General features: G+C 36.8%; 2 protein-coding genes across 2 annotated transcripts; one reads left to right on the plus strand and one right to left on the minus strand.

Annotated features, from left to right (window-relative positions):
* The first annotated feature begins 15,090 nt into the window (after nt 1–15,090).
* Nucleotides 15,091–15,441, plus strand: LOC143593686 (putative mitochondrial protein AtMg01250). Its single transcript, XM_077073241.1, has one exon. It carries the CDS (start codon nt 15,091–15,093, stop codon nt 15,439–15,441), a length of 351 nt encoding a protein of 116 aa, XP_076929356.1.
* Nucleotides 15,442–19,428: 3,987 nt separating this feature from the next.
* On the minus strand, nt 19,429–20,592 carry LOC143593685 (uncharacterized). The gene is made up of 4 exons (XM_077073240.1): nt 20,395–20,592; nt 19,788–19,837; nt 19,627–19,708; nt 19,429–19,541 (listed from the first exon to the last, which is right to left on the minus strand). Exons 1-4 carry the CDS (start codon nt 20,582–20,584, stop codon nt 19,495–19,497), a joined length of 369 nt encoding a protein of 122 aa, XP_076929355.1. The 5' UTR covers nt 20,585–20,592; the 3' UTR covers nt 19,429–19,494.
* Between the last annotated feature and the right edge of the window lie 60 nt (nt 20,593–20,652).

Below are 20,652 nucleotides of genomic sequence, written 5' to 3' on the forward strand. Positions count from 1 at the left end.
ATCTTGTACACCATTAACGAGTCTAGGAGGATTCCGCACTCCTAGACCTCGTGCGGATCTCGTATCGATCGGCGACGCCCCAGGGGGGACCTACAACATCAATATTAGTTGGAACTGGATCTTCATGCACAACTTCACAAGAGTCATCAGATTCATATCCAATCTCAACTTTATTTTCCCTTTCTTACATCATACAGGGTTCTAACACTGGTTCTTCTCTCTTCATACTGACTTTTGTACTTTCTTTTTTGGTTTTCTGTTGAAACCCTCTTGATTCAATCCCTTGCTTCAATAGGAAATTTTCATCATCATTTAGTCTGTCTAACCCTTTCTTAAGGATATTCATGTTTGATGCTCCTTTTGAACTGAACCTTTGCTTTTCCTTGTGCATTTAATCGTTCATTCAATTTCAGCACAACTTCAAGCTTTTCTCAATCTTTTCTTTTTCATCACCTGAAGTTTCATCACTTTTCTCATTTCTTAAATACCTTTCATACCTCTTCTTGTATAACCCCAGATCATGCCCACAAAACATGTCAGGAATCACATATTCATCTTCATCTTTGCTCTAACATGAGTCTGTGTGATGACTGTAGGTATCACACTTCTTGCATGACACTTTGCCTAAACTTCCAAGATCTTGTGATACCTTTTCACTGCTGAACCTTTCACTTGGTTTAGGCACATCCAATCCTAGTGATTTCTGAGAACATGTGCATTTATCAAAATCCACCTGAATGGGTCCACACACATCTATCATTGGCTGTTCTTTTGCCTTTACAAACTTTATTTACTTCAGTTTCGTTTGTCAACTAGTTGATCTTGCTTCTCTTTCTGGACTTATTCTTCTTCTAGGCACAAAGTCAGGATCTCCAACATCAAACAGCAAATGATTAGAGAAAACTGGGTATATTGGTGGAAATTTGTCAACAACGGTAGAGCTCTTGATCTTTGTTTTATGAGTCTGTGAATTTCCACACAAGTCAAACACCTTGTGCTTAGACCTCATCTTTTCATGGTGCCTTTTCATTTTGTTGGACTGCTTTGGTAATCTTGGCACCTTTTCAGTTGATTTCTTCTTGTTAGACTCTTTATCAACTCTCTCACCCTCTTCATTCTTGCTACTGCAACTGCAGGAGCTACATTCACTTGAGACACTTCCCTTAGTTTCCAAACCATCCTCTTCTTCCCTTGTTACTACACCCTGATCAACTGGTGGAACTTTCTCATTATGACAAATTCACCCTCTTCACTGACAACCGCATTCTCATATAAGCTTACAAACTCCTCTTTATCTTCAAAAGTTGACTTGAACTGCTTCAAATATTCTTCTCTATGCTCTTTGTCAACTTTCAAAGGATTCTTGTCACAAAATGGTTTCATCCTCTCAATTTTTCCCAAAATATTTCCAGTTGACACAAGATTCTTCAAGAAGTCTATCTTTATTTGCAACTCAGTGTTCTTCAACTTCTCTTCAGTATACATCTTCTTCAACCATTCAACCTCCAGATTCAGTCAAGACTGAGTCTTATAACTTTCAAGGCAGTCTTCTTCAAGACTTTTGATTTGGTTCTCATTTCTTTCACTCATATCAAAGACATTGATCATCACATCTTTCCTGTTGCACTCACTTTTCCATTTTCCTACTTCTCTTTTAAAATCATCAACCATTAGTAGTAAATCAAAAGTTGAAAGTTCATAAGGTACCTGTGAACTTGATGCTGCTCCTCCAGTTTCATTAATCTTAGCCATATACGCAACATTCGCCTTCTCCATTTCAGCTGCATGATTACTCCAGTCAAATTCACCATCTTGAGGTTCCATGGTGATAACCACATCCCCTTGATCCTTTCCCTGATTGTTTCCTCCAGCTTGCCCCTATTTTGGTTAGTCTGTAGTTGCAGTTGCTTGTTTCTGGGTTGCTGCTGGAAGTTGCTTTGTTATTGTCTTTGTTGAGGATAAGGATTTTGGTTTTGTCGTTGGTTTCTTTGCTGGTACTGCTGCTGGTTTTGATTTTGATTTGATAAAATTGGGTTTGATTAACTTGATTTGGGTATTGCCTTGGAAGATTGCACTCCCTGGAAAAGTGTCTTGGGTTGCTGGCAATTGAAACAGATTGCCTTGGACTTGTCGGAGCCAATTTTATCATTTGGACCAGAGAAATTTGATCTCCCAGCTCAGCTGTAGTATCTTGCTTCTCACTGCTAACATTGCCGCCTGCCACTTTAGATCCATATATTCCAAGTCATCAGCGTCAATTGTTCAAGGTCTTCTTGAACAATACTTGTGTGAATAAAATTCTTTGCCACAAATGCATTGTAAGAATCAGTCAACATAGAGAACAAAGCTTGATATTCATTTCCTTGGCTTGCATTGGTTGGTACATATGGAGCATGTCCATTGACTGTATATGCATTATCATTGTCTTCCACTTGTCAGGACTGGGATCTCGTGTTAAACTAAAACAATTGGCAAGAACAAAAACACGAAATCAATATATGAAGACCTATTGATTATATCCGGCGGAAACAGTTATAATCAGGATGTTGGTATAGCAATATGATTGTTTAAAACACTCACAAATATACTCAAAATATTTCCAATATATTAGAATATTCACTCAAGAACAATGGAAGTGTTTAAGGTTTGCATGGAGTGTCTAGGGTTTCGTATTCATTGACGGTTGTACTAGGTTTGCATGAATGAGGTATCAGCCTCTCATTAATCGTTTATGCATGCGTCCCTATGACGTAAACCTAGTATTCTTTATATAGGCCCATAGATGTTCCTTTTAGAAGCCCTAATGATTACAAAATACAATTAAGATAAATTCAAGTGTAAAATAGGTCTTCGAATATGATTATCCTTATCGAGCAGAGCTTGTAACATTGAGTATGCTCGAAACTTGTCTTCGAGCAACCTTTACTTAGAATATTTTCCTTAGAAAATATTCTAATCCAGCAGACTTCAATTTTCATGACTTATCCCAACTTTGCTCGGACAAATCCCACGAGTAAACATATTCTTCTAGATCTCTTCAATCTTCACTAAGGTTTATTGAGAACAACTCCAGTATGCTCGGGTTTATGTAACACCCGTCAAACATCCGGTTTAATGATTTAGCGCGTGTAAAGTATGTATAACTCTGGGGACTTAACCGACGTTTCTCGGAAGCCTTTACGTCATCCCGGCACGTTAAAGAACCTAAATTTTCCTTCCATTTTGCCTTACACTTCAATCTGGAGGGACTAGAGTGTAATATATTATGTTATAACATAAACTAACCCTAGCCCCCCCCCCCCCCATTGTTGCGATCGGCAGGAAGAAGGGAACCAAGACCCACGAATTTTCTTTTTTGCAGCCAAGTTTAAGCCTTATAACTTCAATTCAAGGTATGTACTACGACTCCCCAAGACTTTTACACGTTAATTGATCCTTATATTCCGCGTATTGATCGAAAAACATCTTGTTGTAGGCTAACCGGGTGGCTGCCCAATTGAGCTTTTCCGGGGCTGTTTTGAGTGAAGTTTTCACATCAAAATCCCACTAGGTATGACATGTACATCATATTATAATTTCATGGCCAATGGAGGTGTTTAGGTCAGTCAATCGATTTTAGTTCGAAAACTAGGGTTTACCGGGTGTAGGATTGACAATTGTTGAGTTTGATGCGTTAATTGATCGGATGACCGACCGAATCAGTTTGTACAGCCCTAGGAGGGTTTAAGGGCTGTGGAAAAAAATTAATTTTTGATGCTCGTGGCTGTTTTCGTTAGTGCTTCGTCAATCGAGTCGGCGGTGCGCGAATTTTCGTTTAAATGTTAAATCGAGAGTTGTAAAAAGGAACCGTCAACCCTATCAACTCGGGTGACATAATCATGATGAATGAAAAGATTAAAATGGGAATTTGGTCCATTTGGGGCTGATTCGTTTAACAAATGGTTTTAAGGTTTATTACGCGCGCATTCGACTCGATTTGATTACCCTTGGGCCAAGTTGTTGGGCCTTGGGCCAAGTGTTGGGCCTTGGGCCAAGTTGTTGGGCCTTGGGCCAAGTGTTAGGCCTTGGGCCAAGTGTTGGGCTTGAACGGCCCATTAGGCAAGAGTGTTCTTACGGTCTAGTTTAGTAACACGTTGTGTATAATTTACAGGCCCTTGCTTATGATTGTGCACTTAGGGATTTCCTAGCTCGTTGCTGGTGTTTGATTGATTTCAGGTGAGTTCATGATGCCCTTTTTACTCTTTTAACTTTTGGGCTAGCATGCACACCTAAGTGTTTTCCTACTGGATGAAATGTTTTAAACGATTTTATATAGGCTTGCTAGAATAGGGTAGGCCTTGGAATGTTAACATATATACATATATATAAATTATTGTTTGGCCTCTATTTGGCGAATGTTGTAGTCATTTCGACTACTGAATGTTGTGCATGCCTACTTTGTGTTTGCATGCACTGAATGTTACGTGTTTGGGTTGTACGTTTGCTCGACCCTGAATGTTATACGTGAATGTTATATATATATGTTGTTATACATATATGGATGTATTTAAAGGATGTTTACATATGTATGAGAATGTCCAGTCTTCGGTAATGATGACTTAATGAATGTACTCTTTTATTTTTACTTTAAAAACTTTTGGTATGATTATCATGATTTCCATTACTGATAATATTTATTTAAAACTTGAACTCACTCAGCTCAAGCTGACTTTGTGTGCATGTTAGTGTGAGTTTCAGGTTAGGAAGAGGATGCCTTATCGCTTGGACGTGCACGGAGTTACTTGGACGGTGAAGGGCATACTAGAATGAAGAATTGTTTATGAACATTTTATTTCAAAGGACTTATACAAGTTATACTTAATTTGGTTTTGGGCAAAATTCCCGGGTTTCGGGAACTTGTTTCATTTTTCATGTTTTCCGCTAAATTGACACTCTGATATGTTCGTTTTAATGGAAGAAACGGTTTTCAAGTTCAACTATTTCATTAAGTTTTTAGAATGAATGCCAACTGTGGGGTTCCCGGGATTTGGGGCCTTACACTTTACTTAGAACATAATGAGATTATCCTTTATTGTATCCATGCTCAACCCACCAAAATACTTGTACACTTTGGTTTAAGCTCGGATAGATCAAGTGTTTGCTCGGATAGCAAACTGTGCTTGATGAAGAACATCCTTGCTCCACAAAATGTAGCTTGCTCAAAACTTTAAACACTTAGAATAATTCCAAAAGATAATCTTACGCGAGTAAGATATCATGCTCGAGCCCACAAAAGCCGTGCTCGAAGGTCCAAGCTTGCTTGAGTTCCATACTTAGCCATTTTCTGAGGATGTTGAGAAGGTTTCAATCTTCCATGTTAATTTTCGGACCCAACATCTTTAACCATAGCCCATATGATGAGTAATGTTAGACTAAACTCAAGTTTTCTATATAAAATTTTGAATTAATCGACATACTAAATAAAAATCAAACTCTAATGGATTATATGCAAATTGACTACTCTTAGGCTTTTTTTTATCATGTATAATTACATGTTTAGTATATGTTTTGCGTTTTTCTAGGAGATAGCAAGTAACATACACTACAGTCAAAATGTGAACACCCTTTATTATAAAGCATAAGCATGCGCATATGACCTTATTGATTATCGTTAGTTCTTTTATGTTTGCGTTTTTTATTCTTCTAAAATATTATTTATTATTTCTTGTCCTGATATAGTAAAAGAAAAAAGCAGAGGAGTTACAATTAAAGCTGGAAAAGGGACCTATTTGTTTAATTTTATCCTTTATGTAATTTGGTTCAATGTTTCATTTATAATCTCTTAACTGTCTAACCTGTGTCATTTGGTTTTTACCCACAACTCAAAAGCACCTAATTATCAACAGTTTCAATAAGTTGACTTACTTTTTTGTTAAAAACATTATCATATTTTATATCCATACTTATAATAGGTAAATATAACTAAAATGTTATGGATATAACTTCAAATCATGTATTCAAGAAGCTTTTATGAGATTTATGAATTGTAAAATTTTACTTATCATTATTTATATATTATGAAATCATAACGTATGTTATTATGTATATTATTAAATTTAATATTATTGTTTGATTTTTTTAGTCATTCGTGTATCACACGGGTTCTTACCAAGTTAACTTGTAAAGAAAACTTAAGTTATATGATAGATAATATGTTAGACTTCAATAAAATATAATATGATATCTAAAAGAGATTATATTCACAAAAAAATAATCGTGTGAGAAGCATGTGACGGCTTTGCATACTAGAGTCCTAGTTTTGTAATAAAAGAAAAGTAGAAAAAATATAGTAATTCAACAAACGTTAATTACAATTTACGTAATAAATAGAATTAATAATAGAATTCAACAAACGTTAATTACAATTTACCTTTATTTCACATAATTAATAATAGAATGATATGTCAATTCGGTTTGAGAAAAGTTTAATAGAGTTAGAGCATGTTTGTGATTGAGTTTAAAAAATGCTTATTAGCTTATTAGCTTTTTCAAAAAGCCATTTTGAAAAACCAGAATTTAGGGCTTTTGGAAAACTGCTTTTTAACCATTTCAAAAACCTAAAATATGAAAGATTCTTGTGATTGCCAAACACACTTTAATTTATTGGCTTTTTGAAAACACCAATAAGCCTATAAGTATTTTTCAAACTCAATCCCAAACATGCTCTTAAAAATAAAGAAATTAAAGAAAAAGAGTTATACATTTTAATGAATAATAAATACAAACTAGTTAACGAAACCCGCATGCATGCGGCGGGAACTCAGTCGTTATCAATTAGGTTCATTACGATCTCGGAACTTGCAATAGCAAATGAAAGAGAAAACAAAAAAAAATGCATTGGCATATGCCCAAAGAATGTTAACACTCATATAACTTACGATACCAAAATTATACCTAGTTTGAATACGACAACCTTTTCAACAAAATATATACCCAAATTTCATGAAAAAATAAGTTTCATGTTGTAACACCCGTTAATTTCTATTTGGTGTTGGAAGCGATGTAGAGTTTGTGTAATTCTCGGGTTTGATCAGGCATTCATCGGGGACCTCCTTGTCATTCCCGTAAGTTAAATTAATTAACTTTTCATTCAATTTGCTACATCTTTCATAATTGAGGGGTTGGAATGTAACATTTTATAATATATCATAAAACCCTAACTCTTGTCTTCTTTTTTCTTGGCCGATCGCAACTCAGCAACCATTCCCTAGCTTCATTTTTTTCTTTTTCCAGCCAAGATTAAGGTGTGAAACATCAATTCAAGGTTAGTCCTACACCCATACTAGTCTTTTACACCTTAATTCATCTTTTATATCTTGCGTATTGATCAAAAAATCGCTTATTCTAGGCTTAATTGGTGGCTGTCCTTTCGAGCACTTTTGGGGCTGTTTTGATTAAGGTTTTTTTCTCCGTCATCTTCCTAGGTACGTCTTGTATATCATACTTAAGTATCACGAGTTTTGGCATTCGTTAGATTGGTCAATTGTTAATGAAGTGAAAATTAGGATTTGGTTGACTAGTTTGTGAATTGTTGGGTCTAGCGCTTGTTTGAGGAAATTAACAACCAATTAGAATGTTGTAGCCTCGGTATGATTTGTTGGCTGTGAAAAACTGATTTTTTTGAGTATTGGGGCTGAATTGGTTGTCGGTTACTCAAACGGGTCGGTACAACGCAAATTCGCGTTTATTGTTAGTTTATGCGTCATGCTTGCGAATTACCCACCCATCCAACTCGTGTAGCGTCGTGTGGACTTGTTGGCTGTGATTTTATTAAATTTGATCCACATGGGGCTGAGTTGGTTGCTAAGAACATAAACAACTCATAAACGCGTATATTCGTCTTATCTAGCAACCTCCGGGGGTAGTTTGGGAATTCTTTATTCCTGGGAGTATCTAAGGGTCGTTTTGGTAAATACAAGGCCCCTGGGGCTGTTGTAATGGAACTTGGTGAGATTGAGGCTCTAGGTAACTCGAACCTTGTTAGAACGCCTCGTAGGATAAACGAGTCCTTTCGGTATCGTTAGTAATGATTGTGTGTAAACCGACAGGCGTTTGAGTTGTGGGAATACTTAGGGGTTCTCTAGCTTGTGGTGATTGTGTGCCTCATGTAGGTGAGTTCATGATGCCTATTTTACTTTTTACGTTTTGGGCTAGCATACACACTTACTTGTTTTACCTGTTAAACTGTTAAGTGACTGCTTATAGGTTTACTTGAAGTAATTGTATTTTAGATGCATCATACATATTACCTATGATCTACACTTGTAGAAATGTAATAGTTCGTCATGATTAAGCCATAGGGCATATATTTATACGTATACCTATTGATGTGTGTACTTGATGTACTTACGTGTAAGTGTGCCTTTGGGTGTGTGTTTGTATGGATTGTGGCTGGGTCCAATATATTACTCGAGTGACGAATCGTGGTGAGAGGCTCGTGTTGCATATCCATGGGTCTAATATATTACTCGAGTTACGACTCGTGGTGAGAGGCCCGCACTATGTGGATTTTCTGTATTAGGGTCCAATATATTACTCGAGTTACGACTCTTGGTGAGAGGCCCATTTACTGTTTCTGCTACTGGGCCCAATATATTACTCGAGTTACGACTCGTGGTGTGAGGCCCGTCTTAGCATAAATAATTTAAAGGAAAGACATTTATTTATTTAATTATGATTTCCAAGTTTTTTACTTTTGGAAAGCTAAACTGAAATTATGAACATTGATTATATAAAACTTGAACTCACTCAGCTTTAGCTGACTTTGTGTGTATGTTAGTTGTAGTTTCAGGTTAAGAGGAGGATGTTTACCGCTTGGACGTGCTCGAGACTACTTGGACGGTTGAAGGCATATCTAGTCGGGGAAATTAATAATGAAATTTGTTTCTTTTCAATTGTCACTAAACGCATTCAAATTTGGTATTGGGCATATTTCCCAGTTTTTGGGAATTTGTTTCTGATACTTATGACTTTTCGCTGATTATATTCTCTGAACTGGGTTTCAGAATAAAAGGAATTGCTTTGGGTTTTTTAATTTTTGTAAAGTTTTGACATGATTACCAACTGTGGGATTCTCGGGATTTGGGGTCTTACACATGTTTAGTTTTTTGAACGTAGTTATCGTATAAAAATAGATATTTATCAATACTATATGATTCAAAGAGGTATATTATTTAAAGTGTAATAGGTGAAAATAAAATAAGAAAAAACTGTTTTGCATATAAACCAACGAACCAACATTAATATTAATATGCAAATATTATGTAATTTGAAAACAAAGTGATTGTTTCACGTATCTAAATATTATGTAATTTTTATGCATCTATTATTATATTCCTATATAGTATTTACTCTCTCTCTCTCTCTATTTATATATATATATATATATATATATATACATACATATATATATATACATATATAATTGAATAAAAGTTATTACAATCAATGAAATGTGATGCTAATAGTTTATAAGTTTAACATGTTGATTTACTAAAACACATAAAAGTTATACATAAAGTTGCTAAAGGTGGCTCGAATATGCATGATAAACGATGATCGATTGTCTTTCTTGCTTTTGTGTATTCATAATTATGTGTCTAAACGTTAAATTCTACTGTATTTCCGACTTTACATAAAAGTATCTCATTTCTAGTTTTATCCTTTAAACACCCGACTAGTCATTAATTACAAGATTGTAAGTTTTATGATGAGCTTTGTAAATTTTAATTGATATATCCGACTTTGTCATAATTGAACTGCAATTGTTATCGATCAAAACATTTTGGGTATCATGTTATGTTAGCTTCATATTTGTAATATTGAGTTTCTTAATTTTATCAAGATTATAAAACAAAAAAATCACCAACCAAAACTCCATATTTATGTATAAATAGTAATACGAAGAAAAGATTGTATTCTTGACTATCCCATTGAAATACAAACCCTAATTAAGTACCCTTTTCGGTTCATGGTGCATCTAACTTGAATCATGTCTATCCCAAACCCTAAAGCATACATTTATCATGGTTCATAATTCGAACTGCTTTGTTGGGTCTGGGATATCAAAAGGATCCATTGAATCGAGGAGGTCCTATGCGGCATTATAACCAGAGTTCTCTGTATTATGAATTGGAATTTCGTTTGGAATTCCACCCTTGTGTGGGTTATTATTATTGATCGGTTCCGGTAAGCCGAATGCATATGAACGCATCCGATAATCGTTCCCAGAGTCGAATTTAGGAACGTAACAATTGTTGAGAGAGTAATCAAACGGGGATGATGATGACGGAGGGCTTGGACCAGCAAAACCCGCTGATGTGCAAAACGCGGTCTATAAAAACCTAACCTAACCTAGACACTCTAGTTTTAAATTTATAAATCTAGACTATCCTAATGCTAGACCATTAGACATGCAAGTGTACCTATCAACTGTAGTAAAGGCTAATGAAGTTCGGATATCGAACACACAGGACACTAGCGACACCTAAACTAGACTCTGACTAAGACTTAAGTAAATTGATTTATTTGATTTTTTTTTTGTTTTTAATTATTAAATATAAACTAAATAATACTTAAACTAAAATTGACACGAAAACAAAATTGGAACGACACTTATATAGGGGAAACAACTATCTAGGCAAGGAATCCTACTAGTCAACTCGTAAACTCTCGGAATTGGATTTATGATCGGTAACCGGATTCTAAAAATATGAAACTTAAGGTATAACTAGAGTATGCTAGATCACCTCCCGGTCTCACAAACAATACCTAAGAACTCTAAATATCATGTAAGCTCAATGGTTTAATGGTTCGGATCACCTCCGGTCTCACCTTACCTAACTATGCTAAGGTACCCAAAGATAAAATCACCTCCCAGTCTCTCTAATCACAATATAGCCTAAGGCGTAAAGGGGTATTCTTATTAAATTCGGTTATAATTCAGATCTGTAAGAATCTAAAAGAATCTAGGGCAACTCACTCCCGTGCAATCACTACCCAAACCCGCAAAAGACCAAAACAGACGACCCTTAATTACCTCCCGGTCTCTCAAGTGGCAGAATATAAGGTATCTCTAAACTCTCAACTACCGTTCCTATGGTAAACGTTAACAATAAACCATAAAACTAGTTGTAAACACACAGTAAACAACCTAATATGCATCCATACATGAAAGACGTTTACAAAGACGCATATGGAACAATAAGTTGATTATAAATTAATAACAAATACGCATGTGCATCACAACCAAATATAATCAAAACTTTTACCAAAGCAAAAACCAGTCAATAAACAATCCAAAACCAAAAATAAAACAAGCCTAAAAAGTATTCATCTAAACCCAGACAGTATAACAGACTAGCCGCTCATAATAATTGATGAAACAAAGATAATGTATAAGTCACGGTTCATCGTAAAACAAATAATATTAATTGAGCTACCTGGCTGCCTGCTCCTAATTAATTCACTTTTTGGCCCCTCTTTGACTTTTTGCCATGAGATTTTTTTCTCTGTTGACTTTTTTTCTGTATTCCTTTTGTATTTCCACCTCTCGTAGCTCTCTTTCTCTCTTGACGCCACCACTAGGAGGTTCCCCCCTTTGATTGGCCTCCCAACTTTTCAATTAATTCTTGGCCATTGACTTAGAGCACTCAACCTGTTTCTTTGTTTCTTTTGCTTTTCGATTCCGCCGCCATAAGGGGCGATTCCCCCTCACCTTTTTTTTTCAGTCATTCATGTGTTTATATATAAAGTATAACTTAGGTTTTATTTTCTTTTTTTCCTGATTGAATACAAAAGTCCACAAAAGGCCCATACAAGTCATGAAGTCCAGCTCGTCTTATTGGTCTGCAAATAAATTCACAGGAAAAGAATCACATATAAGTTTACGTAAATAAAGGAATCCAAATTTTTAGTATTTTTATTTATGTGGATCTTTTTTTTTGTTTAAAATTCTAACATGTTATTGTGCACTACAGTTATTCCTTTTATAAATAAAAGGATTGTTTAATTAAATCCAACATTAAATATAATTACTTAAACAGGTTTAGCTCATTATCTCTATAAACCTTTAGACTTTCAATATGAACTAGAAACGTCTATAAATTAATAAAACGACCCTAAATATACTCAAAAGTGTAGGAGATATATATAATAATATGCATAATTTAGACCATATCACCCGCCATCTTTTCACTTGACTTCGTTTGGTAGATCCGACAAAGAACCCAATCATCAACCTGTTAACAAAACACAAATTGAGTTCTATATACTGGTCACTTATACGATCGTGTGTGTTAGGACTTTACTTACCATTAAACTGTAGTTATCAATTGGTATTTGTTCAGTTAACTGATATTCATGCATGATCGAACCGGATTTTCCCCTTTCGGAGCATTACCGGTGTGAACACCATCGCCTTCTTAACCCCACGCTTTCGATTCCCATACACGATATCTTTATTCGTTACGGTGGCCTTCCAATAACCCGATAAAGGTAATTCTGAAGCTCGTTGTCAGTGGGGCTAAACCGAAATCTCTCTTGTAAGTTCATCTGTGTCGTCTGATTAGTCAACGGGAGCTGGACTGCCATTTGTTTAACTAGATGTTCAAGTGATAAGATAGAGAAATATGTTCTACAAAAAGTAAGAAATGAACGGGTAATTATAGGAGTGGAAGAAGGCTCTAGGATCATGTGCATAAACCCATACCAAATTGAGTATTTGCATAAACGAGATCTTCACCGTACACATGGAGTTTTTCTAATCGTAGATGTATAACTAACCAATAATATTATGTTGATGCCATAAAATTATAATTTGGTAACGGAAAGAGATTATATTGCAAGTTAAATTAATCATGTGACAAGCACGTGACAGCTTTGCATTCAAGATGTAAGACCCCGAATCCCGGGAATCCTACAGTTGGTAATCACGTCCACAAATTCACAAAAATTAAAAAAACCAAACAATTCAGTTTATTTAAAACCAGTTCAGAGCAAATAACAGCGGAAAAGTGTAAGTATTTGAAAATCCCAAATACGGGTACAGGTGTCCAAAATCAAATGTAAATAAAATATTTGTTTTATTTGAAATTCTCGACCAGAAGTGCCTTCAACCTCCCGAGTAGCATCCAGCACGTCCAAGCGGTAACATCCACTTCTTAACCTGAAAGTCAATCTAAAATACTCACAAAGTCAGCTTGAGCTGAGTGAGTTCAAGTTTTCGTAAACGACATTCATTAAAAATTTAAATTCCATGAGTATGGAATGTAGTGGAAAATCATGAGACCATAAAATCATAAATAGTTTTTCTTAACCAAATCATAAGTGAATAAAACATTAAACATCTTTTCACGCAGCACGGGCCTCCTCACCCCGGGTCTTCCCCGAGTAATATATTTGACCTAGCCGCGGTTTAACAAAACCGTTAAAATCATGCAACACGAGCCTCCTCACCCCGGGTCATCCCCAAGTAATATATTTGACTCGGTCACAGTTTAATAAAACAAAATCACGCAACACGCGCCTCCTCACCCCGGGTCATCCCCAAGTAATATATTTGACTCGGTCGCGGTTTAACATCCAAACACGTGACACGGGCCTCCTCAACCCCGGGTCTTCCCCAAGTAATATATTTGACCCGACCACGGTTTATAGAACGGCGGGCCTCCTCACCCCGGGTCTTCCCCAAGTAATATATTTGACCCAGCCGCGTCATAAACATGCAACACGGGCCTCCTCACCTCGGGTCCTCCCCGAGTAATATATTTGACCCGGTCACAGTTTACCATCACATATACATTCACATACACACATATAACATCTAATTCAAACATCCAACCAACAATATCACCACATACAATCCATAAATAATGGATAATCTAGGCATTCAATACTAAGCCTAATAGCAACCTCCAGGCTTAGAGTCCAAGTAATATGCATACCCGTAAGGGGTATATGACCCTATAACTAGTCTAAAATATCCTAAGGCTTAGAATATAATTCAAACATAAATGCATAAATGCACAATCACGAATAAAGCCATGTAATACCATCCAAATAGTTTAAAACGATTAAAATTGGGTAAAATTTGTAATAGGGTGTGTATGCTAGCCCAAAACGTAAAAATATTAAAAAGGGCATCATGAACTCACCTGGAATCAATCGAACACCTGCAACGAGCTAGGAAATCCCTAAGTGCACAATCACAAGCACGGGCTTGTAAATTATACACAACACGTTACTAAACTAGTCCATAAGAATACTCTTGCCTAATGGGCCGTTCAAGCCCAACACTTGGCCCATGCCCCAACAACTTGGCCCAAGGCCCAACACTTGGCCCAAGGCCCGACAACTTGGCCTAAGGCCCAGCAACTTGGCCCAAGGCCCAACAACTTGGCCCAAGGCCCAAGGATAATCAAATCGGGTCGAATGCGCGTGTATTAAATCTTAAAACCATTTGTTAAACGAATCAGCCCCGAATGGACCAAATTCCATTTTAAATCTTTTCATTTATCAAGATTACGTCACCCGAGTTGATAGGGTTGACGGTTCCTTTTTACAACTCTTACTTTAACATTTAAACGAAAATTCGCGCACCGCCGACTCGATTGATCAAGCACCAACCAAAAAAGCCCCGAGCCTCAAAAATTAACTTTTCCACAGCCCTTAAACCCTCCCCGGGCTGTAAAAACTGATTTGGCCGGTCATCCGGTCGTTTAACGCATCAAACTCAACAATTGCCAATCCTACATCCGATAAACCCTAGTTTTCGAACTAAAATCGATTGACCAACCTAAACATCTCCATTGGCCATGAAATTTTAGTATGATGTAAGTGACATACCTAGTAAGATTTTGGTGCAAAAACCCTAATCAAAACAGCCCCGGAATTCCTCAATTGGACAGCCACCTCAATTGGATGGCCCAATGGTTCTAATGAATTGCTATCTTGGGCGAAGAAAGTTGGCAAGGAGTGTGTTTTGGTCAAGATTGATTTTGCCAAAGCATACGATAATGTGAGTTGGAGTTTTCTTTGAATATCATGTCACAGATGGGGTTTCCTTTACAGTGGTGTAAATGGATTCGTGGTATTCTTAAGTCTGCGAGATCGTCTGCTCTTGTGAATGGGTCCCCGACGTTTGAATTTGGTTGTGAGAAAGGTATAAGGCAGGGAGATCCCATATCTCCTTTCCTGTTTATTATAGTGATGGAGGCTTTATCGGTTTTATTCCGAAGAGCAGTCCATATTGGCGCATTTGATGGTATTAATCTTCCTAATAATGGTCCTATTGTTTCCCATCTTGTATTTGCTGATGATGTTATGATATTTGGGGAGTGGTCGACATTTAATTTTCTAAACTTGAAGAGAATATTGAGGGTGTTCCATATTTGTTCGATTTGAAAATAAATATAAATAAATCGACTATGATGGGTATTGGTGTGGAATGGCAAGAGGTGAGAAGAATGGCGGATGTTATGCGATTCCAAGCGAGTGTAATTCCTTTTACGTATTTGGGAATTCGTGTGGGAGCAAATATGAATAGAATTGCCAATTGGGAGCCGGTTATGGAGGTGATGCGGTCTCGGTTAACCAAGTGGAAGGCAAGTACTTTATCGATAGGGGGAAGGGTTGTGTTAATTAAATCAATTCTAGAAGCTTTGCCAAATTATTATTTTTCGTTGTATAAGGCTCCCATGAAGGTGTTGGAAAATATAGAATCGCTTATTAAGAACTTCCTTTGGGGAGGCACTGAAGATGTCAAGAAAATACACTAGGTTGCTTGGAATAGGATTACTAGGCCAAAGAAGGAAGGTGGTTTGGGTTTGTCGAGGTTGTTTGACTGTAATCGAGCTTTAATATCCAAATGGGTTTGGCGCTTTCGAACGGAACCGGAATCTTTATGGAAGAAGGTCGTTAAGGCTATTCATGGTTCTAGTAGGAAATAGGAGTTATATCCGGTTAAAAAGAGCTTGACTAGTGTTTGGTCGAACATTGTCAAAGAAAGTCATAGATTACATATGCATGGTTCGTCCTTTAATGAGTTAATCAAATGTTCAGTGAGGAATGGAAGGTCAGTGAGGTTCTGGGTCGATACATGGACGGACAAGGGGAGATTGATGGATACATTTCCATCTCTGTTTAAGTTGGAAGAGAGAAAGATGTGTTTGGTTTTTGACATTTTAAATCGGGAGGATATGATTACTTCGGTGAATTGATCGTGGAAGAGGGCTCCGGAGTCGGAGATCGAGTTAAAGGAATTGGAGGAGTTGATGGAGGTGAGTCATCGGGTATCGCTAATCAAGTGTGTAGATGATTGGAGATGGAACGAGGATAAAAATGGGTGTTTTTCTGTTAATACGGTTAGAAGGTGGTTAACCAGAACTAATGTGGATAATGGAGATGCAGTGTTCGAGTGGTGTAAGTGGTTACCGTATAAATGTAATATTTTTATGTGGAGAGCTTTGTTGGATTGCATTCCTACAAAATTGGCGCTAAGGAGAAGGAATATTCACGTGGATAACACATTATGTGTTCTGTGTGAAGATAGGGAGGAGTCGGCAGATCATGTGTTTACCGGGTGTGGATTGTCTGTGGGGGTGTGGGAAGGTATTTTAAGATGGTGTGGTTTACCCAGTTTTTTTGCTTTTAGCTTAAAAGATGTGATGGAGTTGCATAATATGGATGGTTTGTCTGCTTTTCGGAAGGAGATTGTGAGAGGGGTGATCATTGCGTGTTGTTGGAGGATTTGGAAAGCTAGAAACGAGCAAAATTTTAAGGTAAGGTGGTAGAGATTGTAGCGGATGTAAAGGCGCTTATTTTCTTATGGTTTAGTAATAGGCAAAATAGTAAAGATAAGGATTAGAAGTCGTGGTGTAATTTGTTTTTGATGTAATGTTGTAGGTGACCCCTTCTCTCTGTCTTGGAGATTAGGTGGTTTTCGCTTGTGTTCAATGAAGTTCACTTCTCAAAAAAAAAAAAAGATTTAGGGAGGCACCTAAAGTTAGCATGTGTGTTATAAATTAAATGGGAATCAATATAAATTTTTTTATACCAAAGGGTTGGTTACGAGATACCCATTTACCAATTTTGATTATTTTTTTAAAGAAAAAGAGTTTTAATGATTGAAAATAAAAACCTGCAAAATGACACAAATATAGACATATATACTCTCCTTCACTACATGTGATGATATTTTTAATGCATGATGTAGAAGTGTTTATGCGATTCTTATAATTTTCTACTTCAAATTAGTTTTGAAGTGGATACATGTATATATAATATGATTAATTATAAAGATTACTATAATATTGAAATGATAAAAACTGAGCACTGATTCTTTAAGTTAAGCCATTTAATCTTGTTTTCTTAAATAATAATGGTGATAATGATTCATGGAATAATAATATGCACTCATCTGAGTCATTTCCGGTGGAGATACTTCAATTTTTGGAGTCTCCAAAATTACAATAATGTTACCTTACAATGCTACACGATGATTATTAGTTATTATTATTAATTACTAAATAATTAATTCATAATAGGAGGGACATATTTAAATAAAGGGTCGGTTACAAAAGTATTTGCTATTTTGATTATCCTTGTATTTAAATAAAGAAAAAAAAGGTTTTAATGATTGTACAAAAACTTTGCCAAGTGGCACAAATATAATGCAATTAGGTGTCAAGTGACACAAATAGGTTTTTATTTATTATAATAGTAGATTGGCACCTAGAGATTCACAAAAAAAAAAAACTGAATCCCTAACCGGACTTGAAATAAAAACCCGGAAACAATTTTTTATATCCGGGTTTTTAATACCCGACCCCACCCGTAGGGTATGGATAGAGTATGTATTTCAATACCAAAGCCCGTACCTTATTTGTACCCGATAATACCCGAAAACCGGAACCGATTCCATACCCGGAACCGGGTTTTGCCAATACCTGAAACCGGGTTTTTCAAATACCTGATCTACACTCGAAAAATACATGAAAAATACCCCAAAAAAGTGTAGCCCCTTAAAAAACCCAATCTATCCCCGAAAATAGGCTTTTTCAATGCCCGAAAATAGGGTATTCAAATACAAGGTTTTGGAATACCCGAATTATACCCGACCCGAAACCTGATGCACGGGGTATGATTTTTAGAGACAATACCCGGACCCGACCAGGGTATCGCCAATAACCGATTTTCCAATACCCTGTCATACCCGAACTTGGTTCCATACCCGAAACCGGGTATTTGAAAAACCCGATTTGTGCACCTCTAATTACAACTACCGAATTGGTTCAACGCCAAGCCAGTTTTTGGTTTGATCAGCTTTGTTTAGAAATCTGTTTCCGATTCGAAAGGAATTGCAAATGAAAGAAGAATCTTCGTGTACTATCCATAGAGTGGAGTGACTATTTTGAATCTCCTCCTCTCTGTCTTCTACTTTTTACCTTCGGCTATTGCTGGCCCAACATTGGATCTATTTCTATGTGAACTACTAATTCTGGCACATTTAAATTTATTTTATCGACTAAAGGCATGTTTAACCGCTTTTTTAAATAAATTCAAATAGATTGACAGTTGTATACATGTTAAAGAGGTTGTAATAAATAGGTTAAACGGGTTGAAACCTCCATAATTAAAGAAGAAAAGTCAACAATGAAATGTCTCCTTTATTAAATGGGTGATTATTATTGTGTACTTTTTCAAGTCACACCATCTATAATACACATCGTATTGGCACCTAGATATTCAAAAAAAAAAAAACCCTAAATTCGTAACTGGACCTGAAAAAAAAAAAAACCCGGAAACGGTTTTCTATATCCGGGTTTTTAATACCCGACCCTACCCGTAGGGTAAGGATAGGGTATGTATTTCAATACCAAAACCCGTACCCCATTTTTACCCGGTAATACCCGAAAACTGGAATTGGTTCCATACCTGAAACCGTGTTTTTCAAATACCCGAAAAATACACGAAAAAAACTCCAAAAAAGTGTAGCCCCTTAAAAACCCCAATCTATCCCCGAAAATAGGGCTTTTTCAATACCCGAAAATAGGGTATTTAAATACCAAGTTTTGGAGTACCCGGTTCTATACTCAAGAACCCGATGCCTATGGTATGATTTTTAGAGACAATACCTGGACCCGAACCCAACCTGGGTATGACCAATATCCGATTTTCTAATAACCGGCCATACCCGAACCTGGTTTTATACCCGAAACCGGGTATCAGAAGAACCCGATTTGTGCACCTCTATTGGCACCTATCACCTATGCAGCTATGATTAATAACTCATGTACCGGAAAACATGAAACGAAAAACCAGATTTGCATATCATACATCGTAAACTAGATTTTGTATATCATATCATACATTGCAAACCAGATTTGTATATCATATCATGTATTAACACCATATAATGACTTCAAGCTTGTGATCTAGACTGACAAATGGTCAAATTCAACCAGAAAAGAATCTCTTCCAAGATTGCCATGGCAGAAATCCACCTGCAAAACACACAAACACAAAATCACATTATCATTGCAGCTCCCAATGAGGGGGTGTTTGACTGTTTGGACAGAAGAACAGTACCGCAATTAGGGCACCGAATATACTCTTTCTCTATCAAAACAAGCCCTGAACCTCCACACTCGTCACATTTCTTCTGAGCCACCTGCCATTAATGAAACCGCAACTTCATAACAAACCTTCAAAACAGTTATAACAATAAGTAAGACGACCGGCTTCCTTACAATTCGCTTGCTGAATTCGATCCCCGCAACCACAAACGGTGTAACTCCAGCTGCAATTTCACAATCAAACCCCAGAAATTAGGCCTGACAATTTTGACCCACCATTCCAAATATGGGTTGATATGAGTCGTTTTTCAACAACTATGGGTGGTTGTTTCTCAAAGAATAGGTCGGCATAGGCTGGTTGGGAGTTGAGACCTCCCTTTCCTATGAAACGGGTCAAAATGTGTTGGTGTTAATTTTCAAACGAGTTAGAATGGGTTGGTGTCAATTTTTCAAATGGGTCAGAATGGGTTGGTGTTATTTTTCAAACGGGTTAGAATGTGTTGGTGCCATTTTTCAAACGGGTCAGAAAGAGTTGTTGGCGTTATTTTTCAAACAGAACATAATGGGTTGGCGTCATTTTTCAAACAGGTCAGAATGGGTTGGTGTTATTATTCAAACGGGCAGAATGGGTTGATTCCCTTCAACCTGAACCAAAACATCCCATTTCTGAATCGACCCTTTTCGGCCCATAATCCAAGCCCGACTAACCGATAATCCCTAATTACTATCTACAGATAAAAATCTAATGAATAACTGAATTAGCAAATAATGAGATACCAACCAATGGAGCCAACGACAATTTGCCAGGTGATTTCTGGGTCACCCGGAACGAAAGTAACGCCGGAGATGTCATCGACGGCGGAGATTCGGCTGCTGAACCGGAGTCGGTTTCCGTGATACAGACTTTTGGGTCTTGAAATCTTGCAGCCAACTGGAGGAGTAAGAGTTGGTACGATGAATATCGAATCCATGACTGTTCTTTGATTGAGAGTGGAGACTGAACGGAGTTTAACCATGAGATGAGACGAAGCTCAGAAAT

Source organism: Bidens hawaiensis, unplaced genomic scaffold (genome assembly GCF_021521415.1).
Source record: "Bidens hawaiensis isolate Kalapana, Puna unplaced genomic scaffold, B.hawaiensis_p1.1 tig00042492_1, whole genome shotgun sequence".
NCBI classification, from domain to species: Eukaryota; Viridiplantae; Streptophyta; class Magnoliopsida; order Asterales; family Asteraceae; genus Bidens; species Bidens hawaiensis.

What these genes read in the sequence shown, in the direction of transcription:
- LOC143593685 (XM_077073240.1), bottom strand. Translation starts at nt 20,584, where the DNA reads ATGGATTCGATATTCATCGTACCAACTCTTACTCCTCCAGTTGGCTGC. An exon ending in AATTGTCGTTGGCTCCATTG is followed by an intron (nt 19,838 to 20,394) that starts GTTGGTATCTCA and finishes GTGAAATTGCAG; the next exon opens with CTGGAGTTACACCGTTTGTG. An exon ending in TATTCGGTGCCCTAATTGCG is followed by an intron (nt 19,542 to 19,626) that starts GTACTGTTCTTC and finishes TGTGTTTTGCAG; the next exon opens with GTGGATTTCTGCCATGGCAA.
- LOC143593686 (XM_077073241.1), top strand. Translation starts at nt 15,091, where the DNA reads ATGGGGTTTCCTTTACAGTGGTGTAAATGGATTCGTGGTATTCTTAAG.